Source organism: Malania oleifera, chromosome 9 (genome assembly GCF_029873635.1).
Source record: "Malania oleifera isolate guangnan ecotype guangnan chromosome 9, ASM2987363v1, whole genome shotgun sequence".
Lineage (NCBI taxonomy): Eukaryota > Viridiplantae > Streptophyta > Magnoliopsida > Santalales > Ximeniaceae > Malania > Malania oleifera.
In genome coordinates this window covers 4,592,881-4,613,805 of record NC_080425.1, presented here as the reverse complement: position 1 = coordinate 4,613,805, position 20,925 = coordinate 4,592,881, and the positions used below count along the sequence as shown (strand labels likewise).

General features: G+C 37.5%; 1 protein-coding gene across 4 annotated transcripts in view; it reads left to right on the top strand.

Annotated features, from left to right (window-relative positions):
• The window catches only part of LOC131164992 (uncharacterized), a 221,741-nt gene that overhangs the window by 189,937 nt on the left and 10,879 nt on the right, over positions 1–20,925 (top strand). For 3 of the 4 annotated variants that reach the window (XM_058122576.1, XM_058122575.1, XM_058122573.1), the window contains exons 54-63: positions 1–168; positions 548–684; positions 11,665–11,791; positions 13,910–14,131; positions 14,222–14,581; positions 14,666–14,824; positions 14,922–15,206; positions 15,282–15,500; positions 15,600–15,652; positions 16,263–16,371. The exon at positions 1–168 is cut by the window's left edge and continues 10 nt beyond it. In XM_058122576.1, the coding sequence (XP_057978559.1) occupies positions 1–168; positions 548–684; positions 11,665–11,791; positions 13,910–14,131; positions 14,222–14,581; positions 14,666–14,824; positions 14,922–15,206; positions 15,282–15,500; positions 15,600–15,652; positions 16,263–16,371 (1,839 nt within the window). Of the gene's footprint in view, positions 169–547; positions 685–11,664; positions 11,792–13,909; positions 14,132–14,221; positions 14,582–14,665; positions 14,825–14,921; positions 15,207–15,281; positions 15,501–15,599; positions 15,653–16,262; positions 16,372–20,925 lie in introns of those variants that run through there. The other variant, XR_009139382.1, reaches the window with a different exon arrangement.

The window sequence follows — 20,925 nt, the reverse complement described above, 5'->3', positions numbered from 1 at the left end:
ATACTGGGCTTTGTGCAGCTCGACAATCAACTCCCTTTGACAGCTATGCCTGTGCTGTTGGTACCTGAGCAGACCACTGATATACATCATCCGGTGCTCAAGACAACCATGACAATGCGGAACATGAATACCGATGGCGTCCAGGTGCTTCCATATGTTTATATACGGGTAATACTCTTAATTTGATTGGTACTTTAATAGTACTTTGCTGCCTTATATTGAGGAATCACTCAACCAAAGGTGAAGGCCGAAGGATAGGCCTATTACCTAACAATCCCTCATACACACAAACTCATTGGGCTTGAAAGCCTGGATACAGAGCAGACCAATTGTTTTGCATTGTGCTGAAATTGAATTGGAAACTTGGAGTTAAAGATTCAAATTCTGCACTTTTATGTCAAAAAGACTCAAATACTATATTTGAAAAATCATTCAACCTAAAATCTTAAGCCATTAGGTAAAGCCCATGACTAGGTTACATAATGCTCATATGCATTTGAGATGGTAATACTCATATGATTTCAATAAGACCTCTGCTTGCATATAGGTGACTGAAAAGCTGTGGAGGCTAAGTATACATGAGCCTATTATTTGGGCTTTGGTGGATTTCTATGCTAACCTACAGCTAGATCGTCTCCCAAAAGGTTCTACCGTCACCCAAGTTGATCCAGTGATACGCATCAAGTAAGAATCTCATTTGTAGCCCAGTAAAACTTGATATTTATTAGGCTTTCCCAAAGCTGGTATTTCCATGCATTGTAGTCTATTCTTCTGCTAACTTTTGGACTGAGGTCCTGGCAATTTCTAGTTGAAATTATGGTTGAACAGAACTTCTAGGTGTAACCAGTCACTTTTCTGGACAAACTACTCTTCTGTGTATACTGTTTCTAACCATAATTCAAGACAGAAGAATTGAAATTGTATAGAGCCAGGCCTGGAGGTAAACATACAGCAATAGCAAACCCTAAAACTGCACATTAACCATTCCCCCCCCCCCCCCACCCTCCCAACCACGAACTGTTTTTCTTTTTCAAACTCACCCAATGTAAGAGCAGATGATATTGGGAATTGGCTAGTCAGTATAGAAAACAAGCGACAGTATGACGCTTAGTGAAAAAATCAGCAAGCTGCAGAGAAGAGCAAAGGGTAAAGCAATAGTCTCCAATTGAAAATTTAGACGAACAAAGTAACAGTTGACCTAAATGTGTTTTTCCTGTTTATGGAAGACAGAATTGTGAGCAATCTGAATAGAATTTTTTCTGTCGCAATATAATGGTGTGGGAGATGAGAAAGCAATGTCCATATCAAAGAGAAGCGAATGGAGCCAGACAACATCAGCAGTAGTATGAGCTGTGGCACTATTATCTGCTTCAGCAGTAGAAGAGCAATGACGGGTTGCTTCTTACTTTACCAAGAAATGAGTGAATCGCCCAGAAAAAAACAAAAACTAGTGCTTGATTTAGAATAAAAAATATTTCCGGCCCAATCAGTATCAGAATATGCTCAAAGCTCAAAAAGATGAGGTGGAAGACAATAATAGGCTATGAAATACTGTGCCCTTAATGTAGGCATGAGATAAGTAAAGCTGACCAATGAGTTGTGCGAGCTGCAGAAAGTAAGAAACAAACAGACTAGCAACATGAAAAGCCTAATCAATGTCAGGCCAAGTAATAGTGAGATGAACAAACAGCCTACCAACACACAATACAATGTAGGCTCTTCCAGAAAAGCACCAGTAGAGGCAAAATTTTGGCACGCAATTCAATAGGAGTCTATCTTATCATGAGTCAACTGAGCATGATTAATAATTTTTTTAGATTAATACCTAAAAGCTTAAGCTATTAGGTTGTGGGCCAACGATATATATCAAGCTTTAAAACTCCCCTGCATGTGCAAGCTGACAGTTAGTGGAGAGAGAAACACAATAAATAACACCCATTATAGGGATTAAATAATTTTTTTAAACACCACCACAATAAACATGGGCAAGGAAACAAGAACCCAAGACCTCCTAGCAAGCAGCTCTAATCCCATGTTAGATTACCACTTTACCTAAAAGCTTAAGCTATTAGGTTGTGTCCAACCGTGTATATCAAGCTTTAACAAATCTCAATAGTGTACTTGCATTGAGATTAGAGATGGCCTCTAGTGAATGAAGCAACAACAATATCCAAGAAGTAACAATTCAATAGGATTCTTTTCATGTATCAACAGGGCATGATGATTAATCTCTTACACTTAGATTGAGATGATAGATAGCTTTGGGAGAAGAAGCAAACTCGATACACAAGAAGCAATGAAAATGACCCAATTTCATCTCAAACTTTAGCAAAAGATGTTGTCTCACTTATCCACCGTAGTGGCACGACCAGTGGTTATTAGTTCATCAACAAACAGTAAGGATAACAAAGCCATGAGCAGAATGATGAACAAAGAGGTCATAAGCACTTAGGAGAAAGCCAATCTTGGTGATAACAGATGGAAAACAGTCATAGAGGCTTGAGAAGCTTGCTCAAGGCCATAAAGAGCACAACACAAGTAACAAACATAACCTGAAGGATAAGAGGGGTCAAGAGGATAGGAGGGTGATATTTATAAACCTTTTTGTGAAGATGCCCAAGTATAAATGCATTCATGGCATCTAGATGGAACAAAGACCAAGATGAACTACTACAACAGGAAAAAAAAAAAAAGGAAGAGTGTGCATGGTAGTCACTTAGCAACATGAGCGAATGTTTCCTCGTAGTCAGCATCATATTTCCTGAGAGAACCTTTTAGCCACCCAACTTGCCTTACAATGCTCGAGAAAACCATTGGGATTTGTTTTGATCTTGTACACCCAGTTGCATCCTAGGCTAAATCCCATGTATGATGTATGAAAAGCAGCTTGCTTATCTTGTGTTCTTTATAAGAGCTAGGTTCACAATAAGATTGAATAGAAACATATGATGCGCAAGTGAAAACCAAGTTAGAACAGCCCCATGTAGCTTGCCTATCAGGTTGATTGCAGTTCTCAAGTGGATACTTCCGTTCATCTGGACCAGGACTGTAGCCACAGGTGGAGGATCAGAACTAGTCATATAAGAGCTTGTGGCAAGAGAGAGGCTGATTCTTCTAATGGAAGGTGGACCAAGGGAAAAGAGAGTGCACAAAGGATCAAAAATGCTAGAAAAGATAGATCACACAAATCAACAGATGGAGTAAATGCACACACACCCTGACCCAATAAGATTAGGATGATTCACATAATATGGATCATATTGTTGAGGTAGTGGATATATTGGATGATAACTTCTATCATTAGATCCATATGATTGTGATGATGAACCATCTAAATTGAAGTCTCCAAAACTACGAGCCATAGCATATGAATCTTTAGCAAAATCACGATCTCGGTGTTGGCTTCTTCTAGTTTGTGCACCATGACTCCCACTAGGGCCACCAGTAGTAGCACACCTTCTCCTGGGTTGTGAAGATTGGTACTCTGGAGGAATACCCAAGTCATAATTTTCGGGTACATCATGTACTCCAGAACAACTATGAGGATATGTATCCCCTACAAATGATGTTTTTGTGTCATACCCATAATCATATTCTGCACCGCCACCGCCACCGCTGCCACCACTACCACGATCACCCTCAGCCCCAACCCCAGCACCTCTACCACCGTCATCATCATTTAGTGGGTTCAAATCAAGATTGACATCACTTTGTGTACATTCAAGACTTGAACTTGAATCATGCACGCACATTTATTGGTGGCTGATCACCTCTTTCTATAGTACCACCAACCTCTTCATCTAATCAATTTGAATTGTTCTAGCCGTCAAGTAATGGTGCCTCTCTCTCCTTTAACCATGGACTCAAAGGATCATCTTCTTCAAAAAATATAGTCCAAAATGATAGGGTTGAAACTATCTTCAATTTCCTATTGGCGCTTCTTTTCCTTGTACATCTTAACTTTAACATTATGTTGTAATGCACAAAAACAAGTTTTTGTAGTCTCATGTACTTTAGTCTATTTCTTGTTTTTGTATGGTTGGGGCTAAAGGTGCTCCAATCACGCTCACAGTTCGAAGCTGATGTGGTCTGGCTAAGAACTCTTATTGCTATTCTTTGGAGCTTAGAAGCACACATGCCATAATGAGTTCACCATTTGGCTGTGTGAATAATTAAAGAGAGTCAGTATAGCGTATTTTTTAAAAGTCAAATTTGATCATAAAAATGACAAAATAGATCCATTCATTCATTATTTAGCTATATTTACTAGTATTTGTTTGTTTCACTGCCCTTATAGCCAACAGGGTTCCAAATGTCTCCCACCTATCCTAATGTTGCAACAACTAAAAAAGGATGATTGTGAAGTATAATTAATTAATTAGATATATTAATATATATTCTAGAAAGTACCATAGAATACTAAAATAATTCATTGTTCAATCCAATAGAACCAATACTTACTTGATTACTAGCCCAAATTTGAGTACCTACATTAGGTACCAACTTGATTATCACTTTTTCAACCCCATCAATGACTTCTCTAGCAACTTTAGGAGAGGGTAGAGCACCATAAAGAAATTAAGGGTTCAAAAAATATCCTAAAATTAAATTTACAAACATATTAATCAATAATAGTGTTTTAATGCAACTATGCATAATTTAAAAGTTGAAATAACAAGAAATTGTATTTTATTTACACTTACTAACAGCGTGCCAATCTTGGTGCAATTGAAAACTCCGCCGATTGTCAATAATTTTCCAATAATCTTTGTAGAACCGGAAATCTTTTTGAATGGCCAACTTCGCCTTATCAATTGCCTCGTATATGAAATCCATGGTTGGTTTTTCATCCCATTAACAAATTTATGAACTTTCACTAAGGGTTCGTGTACTTTAATTATATCGGAGACCTTTTGCCAAAACTCTTTCCCTAAGATAATCTTCTTCCCATCAAATGTTGGGCCTGATTTTGCGATCCCGAACCTTGAGGTTTTCCAAGCATCAAATGTGAACATTTTCCCCAATGCTTGTTTATGCCTAACAATAGTCTCCAAGGCAATAAAGTTGGTAGCAAATCAAGTGATGGCTGCAAAGCAACTCTATTATTTGTGAATTTCTTTATGAAATTAACTTTCCATGTGTGGTTGTAAATAAAAGATGTTATTGTTCTTGCATCTTCTAAGACCTTCTTCATGTTACTTTTCTTACCAATATCTTCAAGAATAAGGTCTATGCAATGAGCTGCACATGTTCTCTAGTAGAGATTGGGCCTCTTTTGCATTAATATTTTCCCTTCTGCCTTCATTGCAGCTTCATTATCAGTTACTACTTGGACAACATTCTCCTCCCCAATTTCTTCAACCACCTTGTCCATTAATCTTAAATGAAATTATAGATTTAATAATTACTACCACTTAATTAAAAATATACAAGTCCATAATACTATTTGCATATACCATCAAAATTAGAAAAATAACCTGAAATAATATTCAGTTGTTCGGCTCGGCACATCAGAGGCATCAACTGACTTATGAAACATGGTCTCTCTATTGTAGTCTAAAAAGTTTATTATGTGTTTTCTAGTTGATCCTAACCAACCATCACACATAATGGTTACACCTCTCTCTTTCCAAATGCTAGCAAAAGAAGATATATAATCTTTCTTTTTCCAATACTCTTGCCCCAAATAAATTTCAGATACCTCATATGGTGATGGACCCTTCACCCCCCTTCCAACCTTTGTAGCAACATCAAGCATAGGCTAAATAAACGGAGAGTCAGCTACATTTGCTAGAATCCGATTATTTTCCAACTGCTTTTCCTAATTTATTTCTTAAACCTTTTAGTACCTTAGTGTTTCTTTTTTTGCACTCTTGCTTCTTTCTAAAATAGGATCCATTGCCCTTAGTCTAGCTTTAGAGGTATCGGGATTAATCCTTTGTCGTTCCCTACCTCTAGCTTCTCCAACATTATAAGATCGAGCTCTACTGAAACCACTGGCACAACCACTGCCAGTGGCACCTCCCTCTTCATAAATATTATCCCCGCCAGTTGTTCTTACTCGAAATCTCTCTCTCTCTCTCTTCTCATTGTTGTTGTGACCATATGTTTTCTAATCGAGCAAATCTCATTCTTTCTTCTTTTGAATCTTCTTCATCGCTCAAATCCTCAAAATCTCCTCTAATTTGAGCTTCCGCTTCTTCTTGCCTTTTTTGTTTATCTTTTTTCTTTTTAGCATATTGTTGTAGATGTTTCATCATTTATTCTCTTACTTGTGTGGTTACATTCGAGCATCTAGCCACTTGACATTTTTTATGTGTCAAGTGTTGTTTCAAGCGTGTAATGCCTCCTTTAATTATCTTCCCACACAACTTTCACATAATAATATGTCTGTTACCATCCACCAGGGTACCAAAATGTCATCCAATGTCCTCACTATGTAAGTTCTCTTTTACTTTCTCACGTGGCATCTTGATAGACTTGATTTGATGATCTTTACACAAAACACATAAAAAATACAAAGTTATAGTCCTTAAAAAAAAATTAAAATAAGATATAATATAATTAGTAAGTACTATATATTCCTTCTAATTTTAAATATTGATTACATAAAAATAAAATATAATCTTTGGTTAAAGATAATAAGTAGTACTTATTTAAAATATTTAAATAATTAAAATTTTAAAATATTAGATATTTCATCTATTAGTAAAAATAAGAGTCCTAAAATAAAATAAAAATATTATTTATTTTTATACAATATATTTATTTTAAGACCATTAAATTTATTTCTCAAATCTTAGCAATTAGGAATTTAGGATTTTAGGTAAACCTGATATAATATAATATATAAAAAAGCTAAATCTAATATAATATATAAACAATATAATATATAAATTATATACTAGTTTAAGATTTAAGTAAACAACAAGAGAAATAAAAACAAAAAACAAAAAGGAACCTGAAACAAAAAACTAAAAGGAACTTGAAGATTCAAGAGTCGAGAGAGAGACAGAGGGTGTGGTGGAGGAGGAGTCTTGAAGATTCCACTCCTAGACTCGAATTCTCGAAGACCAAAAGGGAGTTGCGGCTGGCGGCGACTCTCGGAGTTGCTTCTAGGTTGGCCTTCGACTGCTCGAGTTGTTGGGGGGGGGGGGGGGGGGGGGGGAGGGGGAATCTAAGCCTTCGACAGTTCAACTGCTCGAGGGCGGCAGATTTTAGCCTTCGAACTCAAAGAAATTGGAGAAATGGAGGAGGGGGAGTGCTGGCCGATTGCAAATGAAGGGTCCTTATTCTTCAGCTTCCAACAACAAATCAAAGGTACAATTTCTTGATTTCGGTCTTTGGAATGGTAGATTTGCCAAGGACAAGTTGTTGGGAGAGGGGGAAAGCAAGGAATCGTGATAAAGTTGAGTGGATTTGAAGGAGAAAAGTCGAATTGATGTGTCGGCTGCAGTAACAGTCTGTAATGGACTGTTACGCAGCGTAACGAATCATACAAGTCGTTACGGACCATTATGGCAGCATAACAGCCATTATGACCATGAATTCCTCCCCCTCCCCCCCCCCCCCTCAATATCTGTCCATAACGGTTTCGGCCTCCCAATTTTCCATTACATAACGATCATTACACTACGTAGCGGCCGTTATTTAAAACCATGACCTTGGCATTCCTCTAGCTCGAGTGCGTTAAGGCTTCCAAAACAAATTTAGGAAGGGTAGCATGTGTTAGAGTAGTGACAAAACAATAATAGTATATGGTGATAAGATGTCATAGCAAACATAGTTGGAAATAGGATGTTGTGCACGTGTGTTTACATTTCCAAACAGAAATGGGAGGATCAGCATAATGGGAAATATGATCATTAGACGAGGAAACCAAAGGTGTGGTAGTAGAAGCTAGAGGGGACTCTTTTTCTTGGAGCGACCGTTGTGAATGCACCTCACATTAGGACAATCAAGATGATGAGGAGGACTCAAACTACATGGAGACATAGGTTGTTGATTGGGTAAGGAAAGCAAACTAGAATCTGGAAGATTAGGCAGAGGAAGAGACTTATTGAGATCAGAAGCACTCAAGGACTGAGTGTGGTAAGGTGCAGACAGAAGGTAACATCTGCAAAAGAAAAATAATCTATGTAGCATAGTACTATAACAACAATATCTCTTAAGTATATGAGTAGCCCAGAAGGACATTTTTTTTAGCTCTAGGATCCAACTTATCCACCCTATGAGTTAGTTGATGAACAAAGGACACACCCAAATATACGAGTGGGTAAAGAGAATAGAGGTCAATTAAGGGAGTGTAGGGAATTTTACGACTAAGAAAAAAGGATGGCATCCTATTGATAAGATAGCAAACAGTCAGTACAGTAACACTTAAAACACTTTAGGTACATGCATTTGATAAGGTGCGAATGATTTCAAGGACATTGTCTATTTTTCCTCTCTACAAATCCATTTTGTTGTGGAGTGTGGACACAAGATGATTGATGAACAATACCAAATTGAGTCACATAATTAGTGAATTAAGTACTAAAATGCTCTTTAACATTATCGCTCTGAAGTATTCCAATTGGCAAACAGAGTCTTTATTTCAGAATTACAACAACAACAAAAGCAAATCTTAAGTCCCACTAGGTGGGGTCGGATATATGAATCCTATTCCGCCAATTTATGCTATTAGAATTAAAGACACAAAATATATGAAATAACTTATGAAAATACTGAAACCCAACTTGGACACAACTTTACTAGGACCCCAAACATCAAAATGGACCAACATAAAAGGGCCTGCAGACTGTTTATTGACTTGGGAAGCAAAAGGGACACAATGATGCTTTCCAAACTAACAAGACTCACAATCAGTACTAGACACAAAACTCAAATCAGGAACTAGACGTTTCAACTTTTCCAACAAAGGATGACCAAGGCAACAATGAATTTGGAGAAGTGTGGCAATAGCAGAGCATGCAGTAGAAAGAGACAGCAGCTCAAAGTGATAAAATCCACCAGCTTCACTCCCTCTGTCAATCGTCTTGCTTGTATTCAAATACTGAATAACCATAGAATCGAGGAAGAAATTTACTAAAAAATCCATGGATTAGGTAATTTTCCTAACAGACATAAGATTGAAAGGAAACTTGGGAATATAGAAAATCAAAGGAAGAGAAATAGAAGTGGGACTATAATCCCTATTCGTTTAATAACAGTGGTGGATCCATCATCAAGATTAACACAAGGTAAATTTTCAGGATACTGAAGAGTAGAGAAGAAATTGGGTATACCTGTGATATGGTCATTGATAGCAAATTCTATAACCCAAGGATTAGGACAAGAAGTACAGGATGACAAACATGCTGTGGAATTACCTATTTGGGTAAGAGATGCAATGGGAAGAGAAGCTTGTTGTGACACTTGATAATGCTAGAACTTGGAATAATCTTCTTCTAACATAGATACAATTCGTTGCCCTTTACTTGGCCCCAAAGGTGTGGAGTCCTGCCCCCGAAGGTGGTGGAGTCAATGATGGATTCATTGCAATGTGAAGGTCTACTATGAAGATTTCAACACTGCTTAATTGTATTACCTCATCCACAATGAGCGCACTTGCGAGGAGTTCCTTTACCTTATCCATCTCTACCACCATGACCGCTCATACCATCTCAATAACTTTTGAGGTTGTTTGATAAAGAACTAGAATCACCAAGTGTGGCAAAGGTTGTCCTCTTAGAGCCAGATACAAGAGCAAGAGTAAGTGTGCTAAAGTAAGCATGAAGGAGACGAGAATAAACATCGGCAAATGATGGAAACTATGCACTACTAAGTATCTGGGATGGGACTGCCTTAAACTCAGGTTCTAAGCCCACTAGAACCCGAAGAACTATCACCTACTCTACTTGCTTTTGCATCTCACAAAAGTCGGTAGTTATAGGTTACACGACATGAAGCTCCTCATGAATACATTTCATCTTTTCAAAATAATCTGCAATGCTCCTAGGTCCCTATTGTAACTGAAAGTACTCCTGACATAAATCATTCAGGTGTAATGTTACTAGAGTATAGAAGTTTGGCATAATCCTAAATCTCCTTGCATGTATCTAGATGCATGCATATCCGTGCAATCTGGGGCTCCATCAAATTCCATAGGAGGGAAACAATCAAGTCATCATCTTGAATCCATACTTCTTTTTTCTTCTCATCAGAAGGATTAGATTGGAGCAAGTGGTCAAATTTTCCTAATCCTGCTAAACCCAAATAGCCTTAGACCACCAAACATGATTCTTTTCATTGAACTTTTCAGTTTTTTTTTTGTGGCAACCATGAAGGAGACGTGTTTTTTGGATTCATAGACTTCATCCCAACACTCACAAACAAGAAGAACAATCAAAACTAATCAGTACAACCACAAACAAGGTGAAGCACCAAAACAATCACGGACGAGGTGAACCACCTCCAAACTGATACTACACTGCCACAACCTCACAAATCAACTTATGAACACTGTCACTACTCCAAGAAACTGACAAAAAGCCTTTACGAACAATGAACAACAACTAACGGATCACCATGAGTCCATGGTCAGAAAAGGTTGGATTTTTTAGCAAAATACATGCCCAGCAGCTCGATAATATGGTCTAGGGAAGGAATCAGAACATGATGGAGGAAAAATCGGAAGAAGGTTCCAGGAATCTCTTTCACGCACTGGTGGGTGGGGTGGGGACAGCTGGCAGTCAGCCGGCGCATGGCGGCATGTGGGGAGGTTTCTGGCATTGGGATTCTGTAGGGCTATGTTTCAGAGGGTTCTGTTTTTGTCTATATGGTTAATTTTGTGAAATAATAAAGGGTTGTGATGGTTTTGAGAAGGACAGCGACGGGAGGGTGTAGTCTGATGGCGGCTGAGTTTGATAGGGTTTAGGTTGGATCACCCTCTGATACAATGTTGAGATTTTGATTAAACGTATGACCTAATTCAAAGATAGGTCTCTCCCTCTTATTTATAATACGAAACAGATACATTCTAATGACCATAATACCCTTACCAACTCTCACTAATTAACATATTGACACAATAATAATACTAAAAGACTAAAATAACCATTAACAAATGCAAATTATCCTACCCTTTGAAGAACTCCCTCAATAATATCGTAAATATATTTTTTTACAAGGGCACTTTTGTACTTTGGAGTAATTATAAAATTTCCCATGGCTGGATGTTTAGCTCTAGGTCTCGTGTGCAACTCTTATCCTTTGGCCTTGTATGCTGACTTGAGAAAGAATATACAAAAGAATGGTTTTCTTCAGCAAAATAAAAGTCAAAAGTGGCACACCATGAAGTAGGGTTTTAAAACCCCTCGCCTTTCTCCATACAATGCTGATATCAACACAGTTGTTGGACAATTACTAATAGCCTTGCAGTGCATTAGAACTTAGAAGTAGAGGGGTGTATGTACACTTGTTTTATGAGTATCATTAACACTGCCACTCAAATTTTAAATTTTCAAAGCTGATTTCCTACTCTAACTCAACTCAGCCTTAATCCTAGCAAAGTTTGTTTTTACCAGCTAGGAGTCAATCCAGATAATTTATTTATCAATGGAAACATAAATATATTACTTTTGAGAGGGAAAATGTTGATGCTTTTTTTTATGATATTTTCAGCCTAATAGATGTATCAGAAGTAAGGCTGAAGGTTTCACTGGAGACAGAACCAGCTCAGAGACCTCATGGGGTTCTGGGCGTATGGAGCCCCATTTTGTCAGCTGTTGGAAATGCATTCAAAATCCAGGTGAGTCTGCTAATTGATCTGGAGTTTTGGAACTGATTTAATGGTGCTTACTGCATATTGTAATTTCCATGCAAGTATACAAAGCGATGGAAGCTCAACATATGTTCAAGGTTTTTGTTAGAATACGACTTTACCTAAAAGTTTAAGCTAATTACTGCACATATTCCAATCAAATTGAAATTGTTATTTCTATTAAAATTTCTGCATTTTTGAAGTCTCAAAATTCTAGCTGAAACAGAGATTTAAAACTGTTAAAACTTGATATACATTGCTGGCCCACAACCTAATAGCTTAAGCTTTAGGTAAAGTGGTTTTATAACATAGTATCAGAGCTGGCTACCGGGAGATTCTGGGTTCAAGTCTCGCCACCCACATTTATTATGTGGTGTTTAAAGAAGTTATTATATTCCCTGTAACGGGTGTTATCAATCGTGTGTGTGTCTCTCCACGTGCTGTTGGGCTGCATGTGCAGGGGAGTATCAAAGCTTAATATAAATTGTTATATAAAATAATTATTATTATTATAATATTTTTAAAAAAAACATCATTAAGTGTTGGTTCATGTGCAAGTGAAACTTAATAAAATTTGTTCAAACTTCAAATGCTTAGATTCCCCATCTAAATCAAGAGACTTCTTTAATAGAATTCTTAAGCTTCATCAAAATTTTATACAAGAAATATCAAGCCCTCCCAAATTTTCCTTCAAAGTTTCTCAAAAGCAATACTATTGAGTTTAATATTGAAGGGTTTTGAAATTCAGATATCAATTTTGAGGAAATTTTGTTACGTAGACAATTGCTTTTTCTGTTATTACAAATCTTGTTGAATTTTCAAGATTTTTGTAAATTTTGGATGATTTGTGCAAATGCAAACGAAACTTCATAAGATGGAAATGGTGGAAAGTGAAGATTTTAGTGGAATTTCAACAATTTCATGGAAATTTAAGACCATGCATAAGTCCAACACATCAGTGTTTAACCACCTTCTATATATTTTACAAATTACAACTTTATACTTGTAAGTGTTTCGTCACAAGTGATCTGATTGCAAATATCAAGTCTTCTAAACAAGGCGTGTGCCGCATGTTCTACTTATTGCTAAACTAATCTGCAGTAGTGGGCAAAAATTATCTGTTTGATGGAGAGGGCTAGAACCGAGCATTGGGCAATTGGTGGGGGTTTGAAAACTTCTCACTTGTAATATAAAGAAATTATAGGAAAAATATTTTTTTTGAACTTATTTAGTCACCCCATCAGCGCAAGTAAAGAACATGGCGAACCCAAGGGAAAAAAAAAATGGTGTTTTTAGGTGTCTTTGGGTGGATAGTTTATGTTGGATGCTTCATATCTTCTAGCCAGACCTACCTATGGGTTGGCTGTTGGAGTGCTCTAATCCGCTCTTATATAAGAACAAAACTTGGTCATGTTTGAACAATGTGGAAGAATATATAAAAGCCTGCATTTTTCAAACATAACCCAGGTCCACTTCTACCAGTAGTCAAGCTAGGTCGGATCGGGCCACCTTGGGCCTTTGGGCTCATTTCTTTTCTCTAGGTCCAGTGAATTATCAGACCAGGACAGTCAAGCCAGGTTGGCGGCCTAGCCCATGCTTAGGTGTAGAGAGCTTTTATGCTTAACATGACATTAGGCCACAATAAGCCTCACACATTGAAGCCTTGGGTATAGTTGAGTTTAGTAGGCTCTAAGATCCTTGGATTTCGTGAAATTTGTACTTCCGTTGAAGTGTTCTTTTATGAGTTTGGCCAAATTTCAGATATTGTTAGTCATTAGAAATTCTTTTCCTTCTTTCCCTAGGTTCTACTCATGTTAGCTACATTTATTTTGTTAAACATTTTTTAATTCTCCATGAGAGTGTTATTCTTTCTATGTTCACCTCTCCACATGCAATTGAGCTGCATGCACAGGGGAATGTCAAGGCTTGATATATGTTGTTGGCCTATAACTTGAACAGCTTTAGCTTTTTTGGTCACATGGTGATCTAACAGACTTCAAAACAGGTTTTACAGATGACGCACAAATGTCATTTTATCCATCATAATAATGTTACCAATATAATTATGAGATTGCTGCTCATAACAATGTGAAACCTCTATTTCAGTTGCATCTAAGGAAGGTGGTGCGAAGAGACAGATTCATGAGAAAAAGTTCTGTTATTCGTGTCATTGGAAACCGTATTTGGAGAGATCTGATCCATAATCCGCTGCATTTAATATTTTCTTTGGATGTACTTGGTATGACAAGTTCAACATTGGCTTCTCTAAGTAAAGGATTTGCTGATCTCTCAACTGATGGGCAGTTTCTACAATTACGTTCAAAACAAGTGAGATTTCTCACCCCTTAAAAATAGGTCTGCTACTTTTAACAAAGTGATCTGGTTCAGTGTGAGAACATAATTGTTAACATGCATTAGGTACGATCAAGAAGAATTACTGGAGTGGCCGATGGAATTATTCATGGAACAGAAGCATTTGCACAAGGTGTTGCCTTTGGAGTATCTGGAGTAGTGACAAAGCCTGTGGAGAGTGCCAGACTGAATGGTCTCATAGGACTTGCTCATGGGCTTGGACGAGCTTTCCTGGGTTTCATCGTACAACCAGTGAGCGGGGCATTAGATTTTGTGTCACTGACTGTAGATGGACTTGGTGCAAGTTGTTCCAGATGCTTAGAAGTTTTCAATAACAAGATGACCTTCCAGAGAATCAGAAATCCCCGGGCAATTCATGTGGATGGTACACTTAGAGAGTATTGTGAGAGAGAAGCTGTTGGGCAGGTACATATTAATTGCTTTTGATAAATTCAATGTTTGTAATGGAAAATGTTACTGAGTCCAAATATCTGTACTTTTCCTTTCCAGATGATACTTTACCTTGCAGAAGCAAGCCGGAACTTTGGCTGTACTGAAATATTCAAGGAGCCGTCAAAATTTGCTTCGTCTGATCATTATGAAGACCATTTTATTGTGCCTCACCAGAGGATTGTTTTAGTGACCAGTAAAAGAGTGATGCTGTTACAGGTTAGCCAAGATAACTTAGCTGGCATTCTTCTATCTCTTGGTTGTCGTCAATACCTGTCTTCTCAATATTTATATTCTTTTCTTTTCTTTTGTGCAGTGTCCGGATTTAGACAAGATGGATAAGAAACCTTGCAAGATTATGTGGGACGTACCCTGGGAAGAACTAATGGCACTGGAGCTGGCAAAAGTGGGGTGCCCAAGACCTTCTCACTTGATTCTCCATCTCAAAACTTTTAGAAGATCAGAAGTCTTTGTCAGAGTCATAAAGTGTAGTGCTGAAGAAGAGTCAGGGGGACAAGAACTGCAAGCTGTTAGGATCTGTTCATCTGTGCATAAGATGTGGAAAGCATACCAGTCTGACATGAAATGTGTAATTTTAAAGGTCCGCATTTTGCATGCATTTAAATTTCCTATATGTAGCAAACCTGTAGTCCTGAATAGCTTGCTCCATGTGCAGGTTCCTTCAAGCCAGGGACGTGTATATTTTGCTTGGGGTGAAAATGATAGGAGAGATCTGCTTACCCAGAGCAAGTCTATTATTAGGTCAAGAGAGCTCTCTCTCCCCGCCAGTTCTGCATCTGAAGAAAAGAAATTTGTTAAACATGGTATCAACTTTCTGAAGGTTTGGAACAGTGAACGACAATCAAAAATCAGATATGCACTATGTCGAAAGCAGGTTCGTTAGTGCGGATTTTTATTTTTCTTTTTTTTGTCATCTTTATGTTCTGTTTCCTGGCTTGTTGCGATGTTGTCATGAACATGGTTTATTTGTTAGGTTTCGGAAGATGATGGAATGTGTAGCATTTGGAGACCAGTCTGTCCTGAGGGGTAAGTTGGGTCCTTTTTGTTCTAGCCGCTTGCATTTATATTTTTTCCCTACTGTTTGCTTCTACTTAAATTTGCATTCAATACTATTGCATCACTACTCGTCCTTAAAGCTTAAGCTGTTAGGTTATGAGCTAACAGTGTTTGTCAAGAACATGCAGCCTGATTGAACATTGCATGAGAAACAAACATTGAATTAACTACTTTTAAGGAGAATAAGATATTTCATAAAAGTAGAGTATAAATGTGGCAAATAACAGTTGAAATCAAGACCTTTTGGCAATCATGGCTCTTATGCCATGTCAGATTGCTTGATGTGGAAGCCTAACAAATCCCTTTGGATTGCAAATGTTATGGCATTGTTCTTCAACAATGAGCACATAGGATATTTGTAACCTGTGATGGCTTTATACTGCAGCAGTGGTTCTATGTTTCTTTAGCATTACCAATATCACAGTACTGCAGTATAAAGTTTTGATGTTAATATTTGAGTTTAAAAAAAAAACGTCACAACAAACACAACACATGATTGCAACCCTACCCCACAATCAGCGCCATAATGTTGATTGCTTATATCATTATCAAAACCTAAACACAATTTGTTTACCTTCAGGTATGTCTCCATTGGGGATATAGCTCGGGTTGGCTGCCACCCTCCGAATGTTGCTGCTGTTTACCGTAACATTGACCAACAGTTCACACTTCCAGTGGGTTATGACCTGGTAAGATCATGAAAGCAATTACAGATTTAGGGCTTAATTTTAGTAGTATCCCCTCAGTGTCGTTGAATCTTTCTTTAATATCCTAATATCTGTGTGTTTATTATGTACCTTGAAACTGGAAAGAATATATATTTTCAGCAATACATTTAGCCATTTACCCTATGTTTGGGAGAGGTCTTGGATTTGGATTTGTGTGGATGGGGATAAAATGTAATACAAAATTGTATTGAATTTCATTCAAATCCACCCAAATCTAAAGGCCTGAAATACATGCTCCCAATTTATAAATTACTGAAATTTCTAAGATGAAGGGATTTTAAAATTCAGTTTTTACCAAACCCAGAATTATAAATATCTTGTTTTGATTTTTATCAGGAATTTATAAATCACTCCATGATAATAAAAGCTATTATTAAAAAAAAAAAAAAATTTGTGGGAAAGGACGAGCACGGTGAGGCTGTGAGCTAGACTCAACTTCCATCCCTGGGGTGGAGCAAGATGGGTGAATTTGGACTCAATCAGAGGGGTGAGGGAAATTGATGCCAAAGGGATTTTCTTAAATAACACTAATCTTCTTATTATTTGGGAAGGGAATTTCAATCAGTGTAAATTTCCTCTAAGAATCCCCAAATTTGTAAATCCTTTCAATTTTGAGGTATCCAAACTTGTAATTTTAAAAACATACTATTTTAATACCTCTTACAAATGAAACCAACACTGCATATCCAAATGGGGCCTTAGGGAATTATTAACATGTTTTATCAAATATTCATAGTTACATGAAATAACAAAGCACATTGAAGTTGACCCTTATTTTGTGAGGGATGCTATGTTGAAGAAGGTTGTAAGGACTCAATTTATGAAATATGTGGATCAGTTAGGTGATGTTCACGAAGACTTATTTAAGCTTGACTTGTCTAGTGGTTGTAACTAGCTGGGATTAGGTGATATTTATACACCTCCAACCTGGAGGGGATTGTTAGAAGGGACAGGCTATATTAGTAATATGTAGTGTAGTAAGGGGTATTTTTGTCTTTCAAGTTTTCTATTATTAATATATAAGAGGGCAAGCCTAGAGCTAAACACAAAGCTCCAGGAAACTGTCTTATAAAAGCTCTCTCCTTCTCCCCCTCCTTAGATCCTCCACCACCTCATTAACCACAAGCACGGCATCTAAAATTTGTGCTCCCCGACCTGGCTAAGCCACGGCCTCCTGCAGTTTCTTAGCTAAGGCCTTGGAAAAGAAATTTGTTAAGACTAGTGACAACACTAGTAGTTTTGAAGTCCGTCTCTCATTGATCATTGTGCTAGCTTTACACTATCTTAAGGATCATAAAGAGAGGCAATTGCCAAATAGCTGTTGTAATCACATAAGTGGGGAGGAAGAACCTTTATCATGGTCACAATGGACAGAATCTGAAGAAGAGGCCTAAGGTGGAATAAATGTGACAGGTGGATCCACACGTGGATCAGACGTCTTAGGAAGGGCGGGCAAGTGAGTCATCTGGAGAGCTCACAGTATCCTATTCCTTATCAGTAGATGGTTTGTAACAAACCGAAGCTTTAGTGAAAACAGGGGAGGGCAAAGGAGCTGAGAAAGAAATGACAGTAAAAGGTTTATGTTTCCCGAAGGTGACATGTCTAGAGGTCTAAAGTCCTTTGGCAATAGTGTCATAACAGCAATACCCTCATGTTCCATGCCATAGCCCAAAAAACAACAAAAACGTGAGCAAGCCTAAAGCTTGTTATGCTCATGAGATCAAAACAACAGAAAATAAACACAATCAGAAGCTTGTTAGGTTGAATAACTGGGGACCTTTGATAAGTCAACAACGTCCATTGTTCCTTCATTTAAGCCACCCATTGCTCCTCAAGTCAAGCCGTAATTCTCTCCTTGATTCTTGGCTCCAAATATATGGAAACAATCTTTATTTGATCTGTAATTATTTTGTGGATATTTAGTTGATCTCCAGGTTCATTTCCTCCGATAGTTTCCTTTTATACTATTGGTATTTACTTGTATAAATCTATGTATCATTTAGAATCAAACAATACACGATCAATATCTTCTCTTTATGGTATCAGAGCCACCAGATGCTGCTGCTGATTCTGGTGCTGCTCCTGCTACTGCTGCTCCGTCTTCATCTCGTTCTAGCTCTTCAACCATGTTTGAATCAAGTGCAGTCATGGTTATGTCCAACAGTGGAATCCTCTCCCCTCTGATGTTGTCTTGATTGGCACAACCACACTTATTCCTCATAAACTTTCCAAAGGAGGAAACTATTCAATGTGGAACTCACAAATGACAAACCTTCTCCTTGGATGTGATCTCATGGGATTTGTAGATGAAACTCATCCATGCCCACCAGCTGATAATCCAGAGTACAAAACTTGGATTCTTCTTGGTTGACTGCTGCTTCTTGCTATCCAAAAAGCTGTCACTAGACCAGCAGGGCCGATTGTATCTCGGTGTAAAAATGCTGAGGAGGCCTGATGCAAACTCAAAACTACCTATGCCAATAAATCTAATACTCGGATGGTTGGTTTCATTGACTCCCTCACCAAGGTCAGTCAAGAAGGAAAGAGCATTTCTGAATTTTTGCAAACTATTAAAACTATTATTGATGATCTTGCTATGATTGGGTGCAATTTGAGTGATGGAGAAATAGTGGTTCATATGCTCAGTGGTCTCACCAATGATTACAAAGAGCTTAAAGCTTAACTGCGTGCGAGAGAATCACCCATCTCCTTCGAAGAATTAGTCGAAAAACTTAAAAGACTATGAAACGAGTCTCAAGCAATTAGACTCGACAAAAGAAGACTCTGTCTTCACTGTCCAATATTCACAGAAGCAACACAACAAGAAAGGCAGAAATGGCAGCTTCAATACCTTTCAAAAACAGTCAAGATACGAAGGAAACAATAATGGCTACCCAGGGAACAATAGCAATCAATTCCAACAAAATTCCGATGGAAATTCCATACTCCATACACTCAGTGACTTTCGGCCAACCACTCAAATCAGAATTTTCGGCCTAACTTCAACGGGAATCAACCTCAAGTTGTTTGGCAATTGTGTAACCAGCTTGGCCATGGTGCCAAAGTATGCAGATCACGTCCCCTACCCACCACCTGGCCGCAAGCCAACTTCACAGCTCACGAGACTCCGGGTAATCATTCAGGTTGGATAGTTGACTCCGGGACATCTCATCACTTCACCTCAGATTTTCAAAACCTCTCGTCACTCTAAGTATGGTGGCAATGAAGATATCATGGTTGGAGATGGTAATAACGTCCCTATTACGCATATAGGATTTATTCCTATGATTCCACTTTCAAACTCAATAATGTTTTGTGTGCACCCAACATCAAGAAAAATCCTCTTTCTGTCTCTCAATTTTGTTCTCACAATAACACCTCTATTGAATTTTCCCCTGACTTCTTTCTTGTGAAGGATCCAACCACAGGGGCATCCTTGGTGCGAGGCTGGAGTAGAGGAAACGTATATGAGTGGCCGACTTCAATGAGCAAACCATCTTCACCACCACAACTTTCGGCTCTCACAACAACCTGGTCCAGTCCTTCCCCTCCAACCATCAGTCTCTGGCACAGTCGTCTTGATCATCTGTTTTCCAAAATTCTTCATCAAATCATTGCGTCTCATAAACTACCTTTATCTAAGTCCAGTTCCTTGTCTCATTCTTGCAATGCATGTTTATGTAATAAAAGTCACAAACTCCCTTTTGGCATTTCTTTATTAACTTGTTCTCATGGTCTTAAATTTCCACGAAATTGCCGAAATTTCTGTTGAAATTTCCAATTTCTGTCACCCTTGAAATCGAAATGGCAGTCGATTTCCATCTTGCATAATTTTCATCGAAATCTCAACGAATCATTCAAAATTTATTGAAACCTCGAAATTTTAGCGAAATTTGTCGAAATTTTAACTATGCAACGAAATTTTGTCGAAATTCAAACAAGAGATTCAAGAGTGAAGTGGAATTTTTCTTTTAATTTATTTTATTTATTTTATTGAAACAAAAGGTTATCTCAACCTTTGAAATTATATGAAAAAATAAACTTATAGTAATATTTTATTTAACCATTCATGTCTAAATTATCAATATTTGTATAATAAATAATTTTTAAATGATTTATGAATTTCATTTGCATTAACTGAATATGTTTAATGCACATTATCTTACAAGCATGTTTGATACACATACTATTTTACGACTTTTCCACTCCATACAAAACATAGATGCATTTAATTTGTAATATATTAGTCTTAAAACTTATATTATTATGTTTGTTGACCATTTCTAAAGTTTCACAAATAATTTCATGCTTTACTACTAGTTTCCGTTATTTTTTCAAATCGAAATCGAAATTGAAATTTTCGTCGAAATTTCCGTACTTTTGGAGCTTTGAAATTTGAGTCGAAATCGAAATTTAAGAACTTAGTTGTTCTAGACCTCTGGAAATTCTATTTATGGATGTTTGGGGACCTGCTCCTCTCCCTTCTTTTGACAATTTTCAATATTACATTATCTT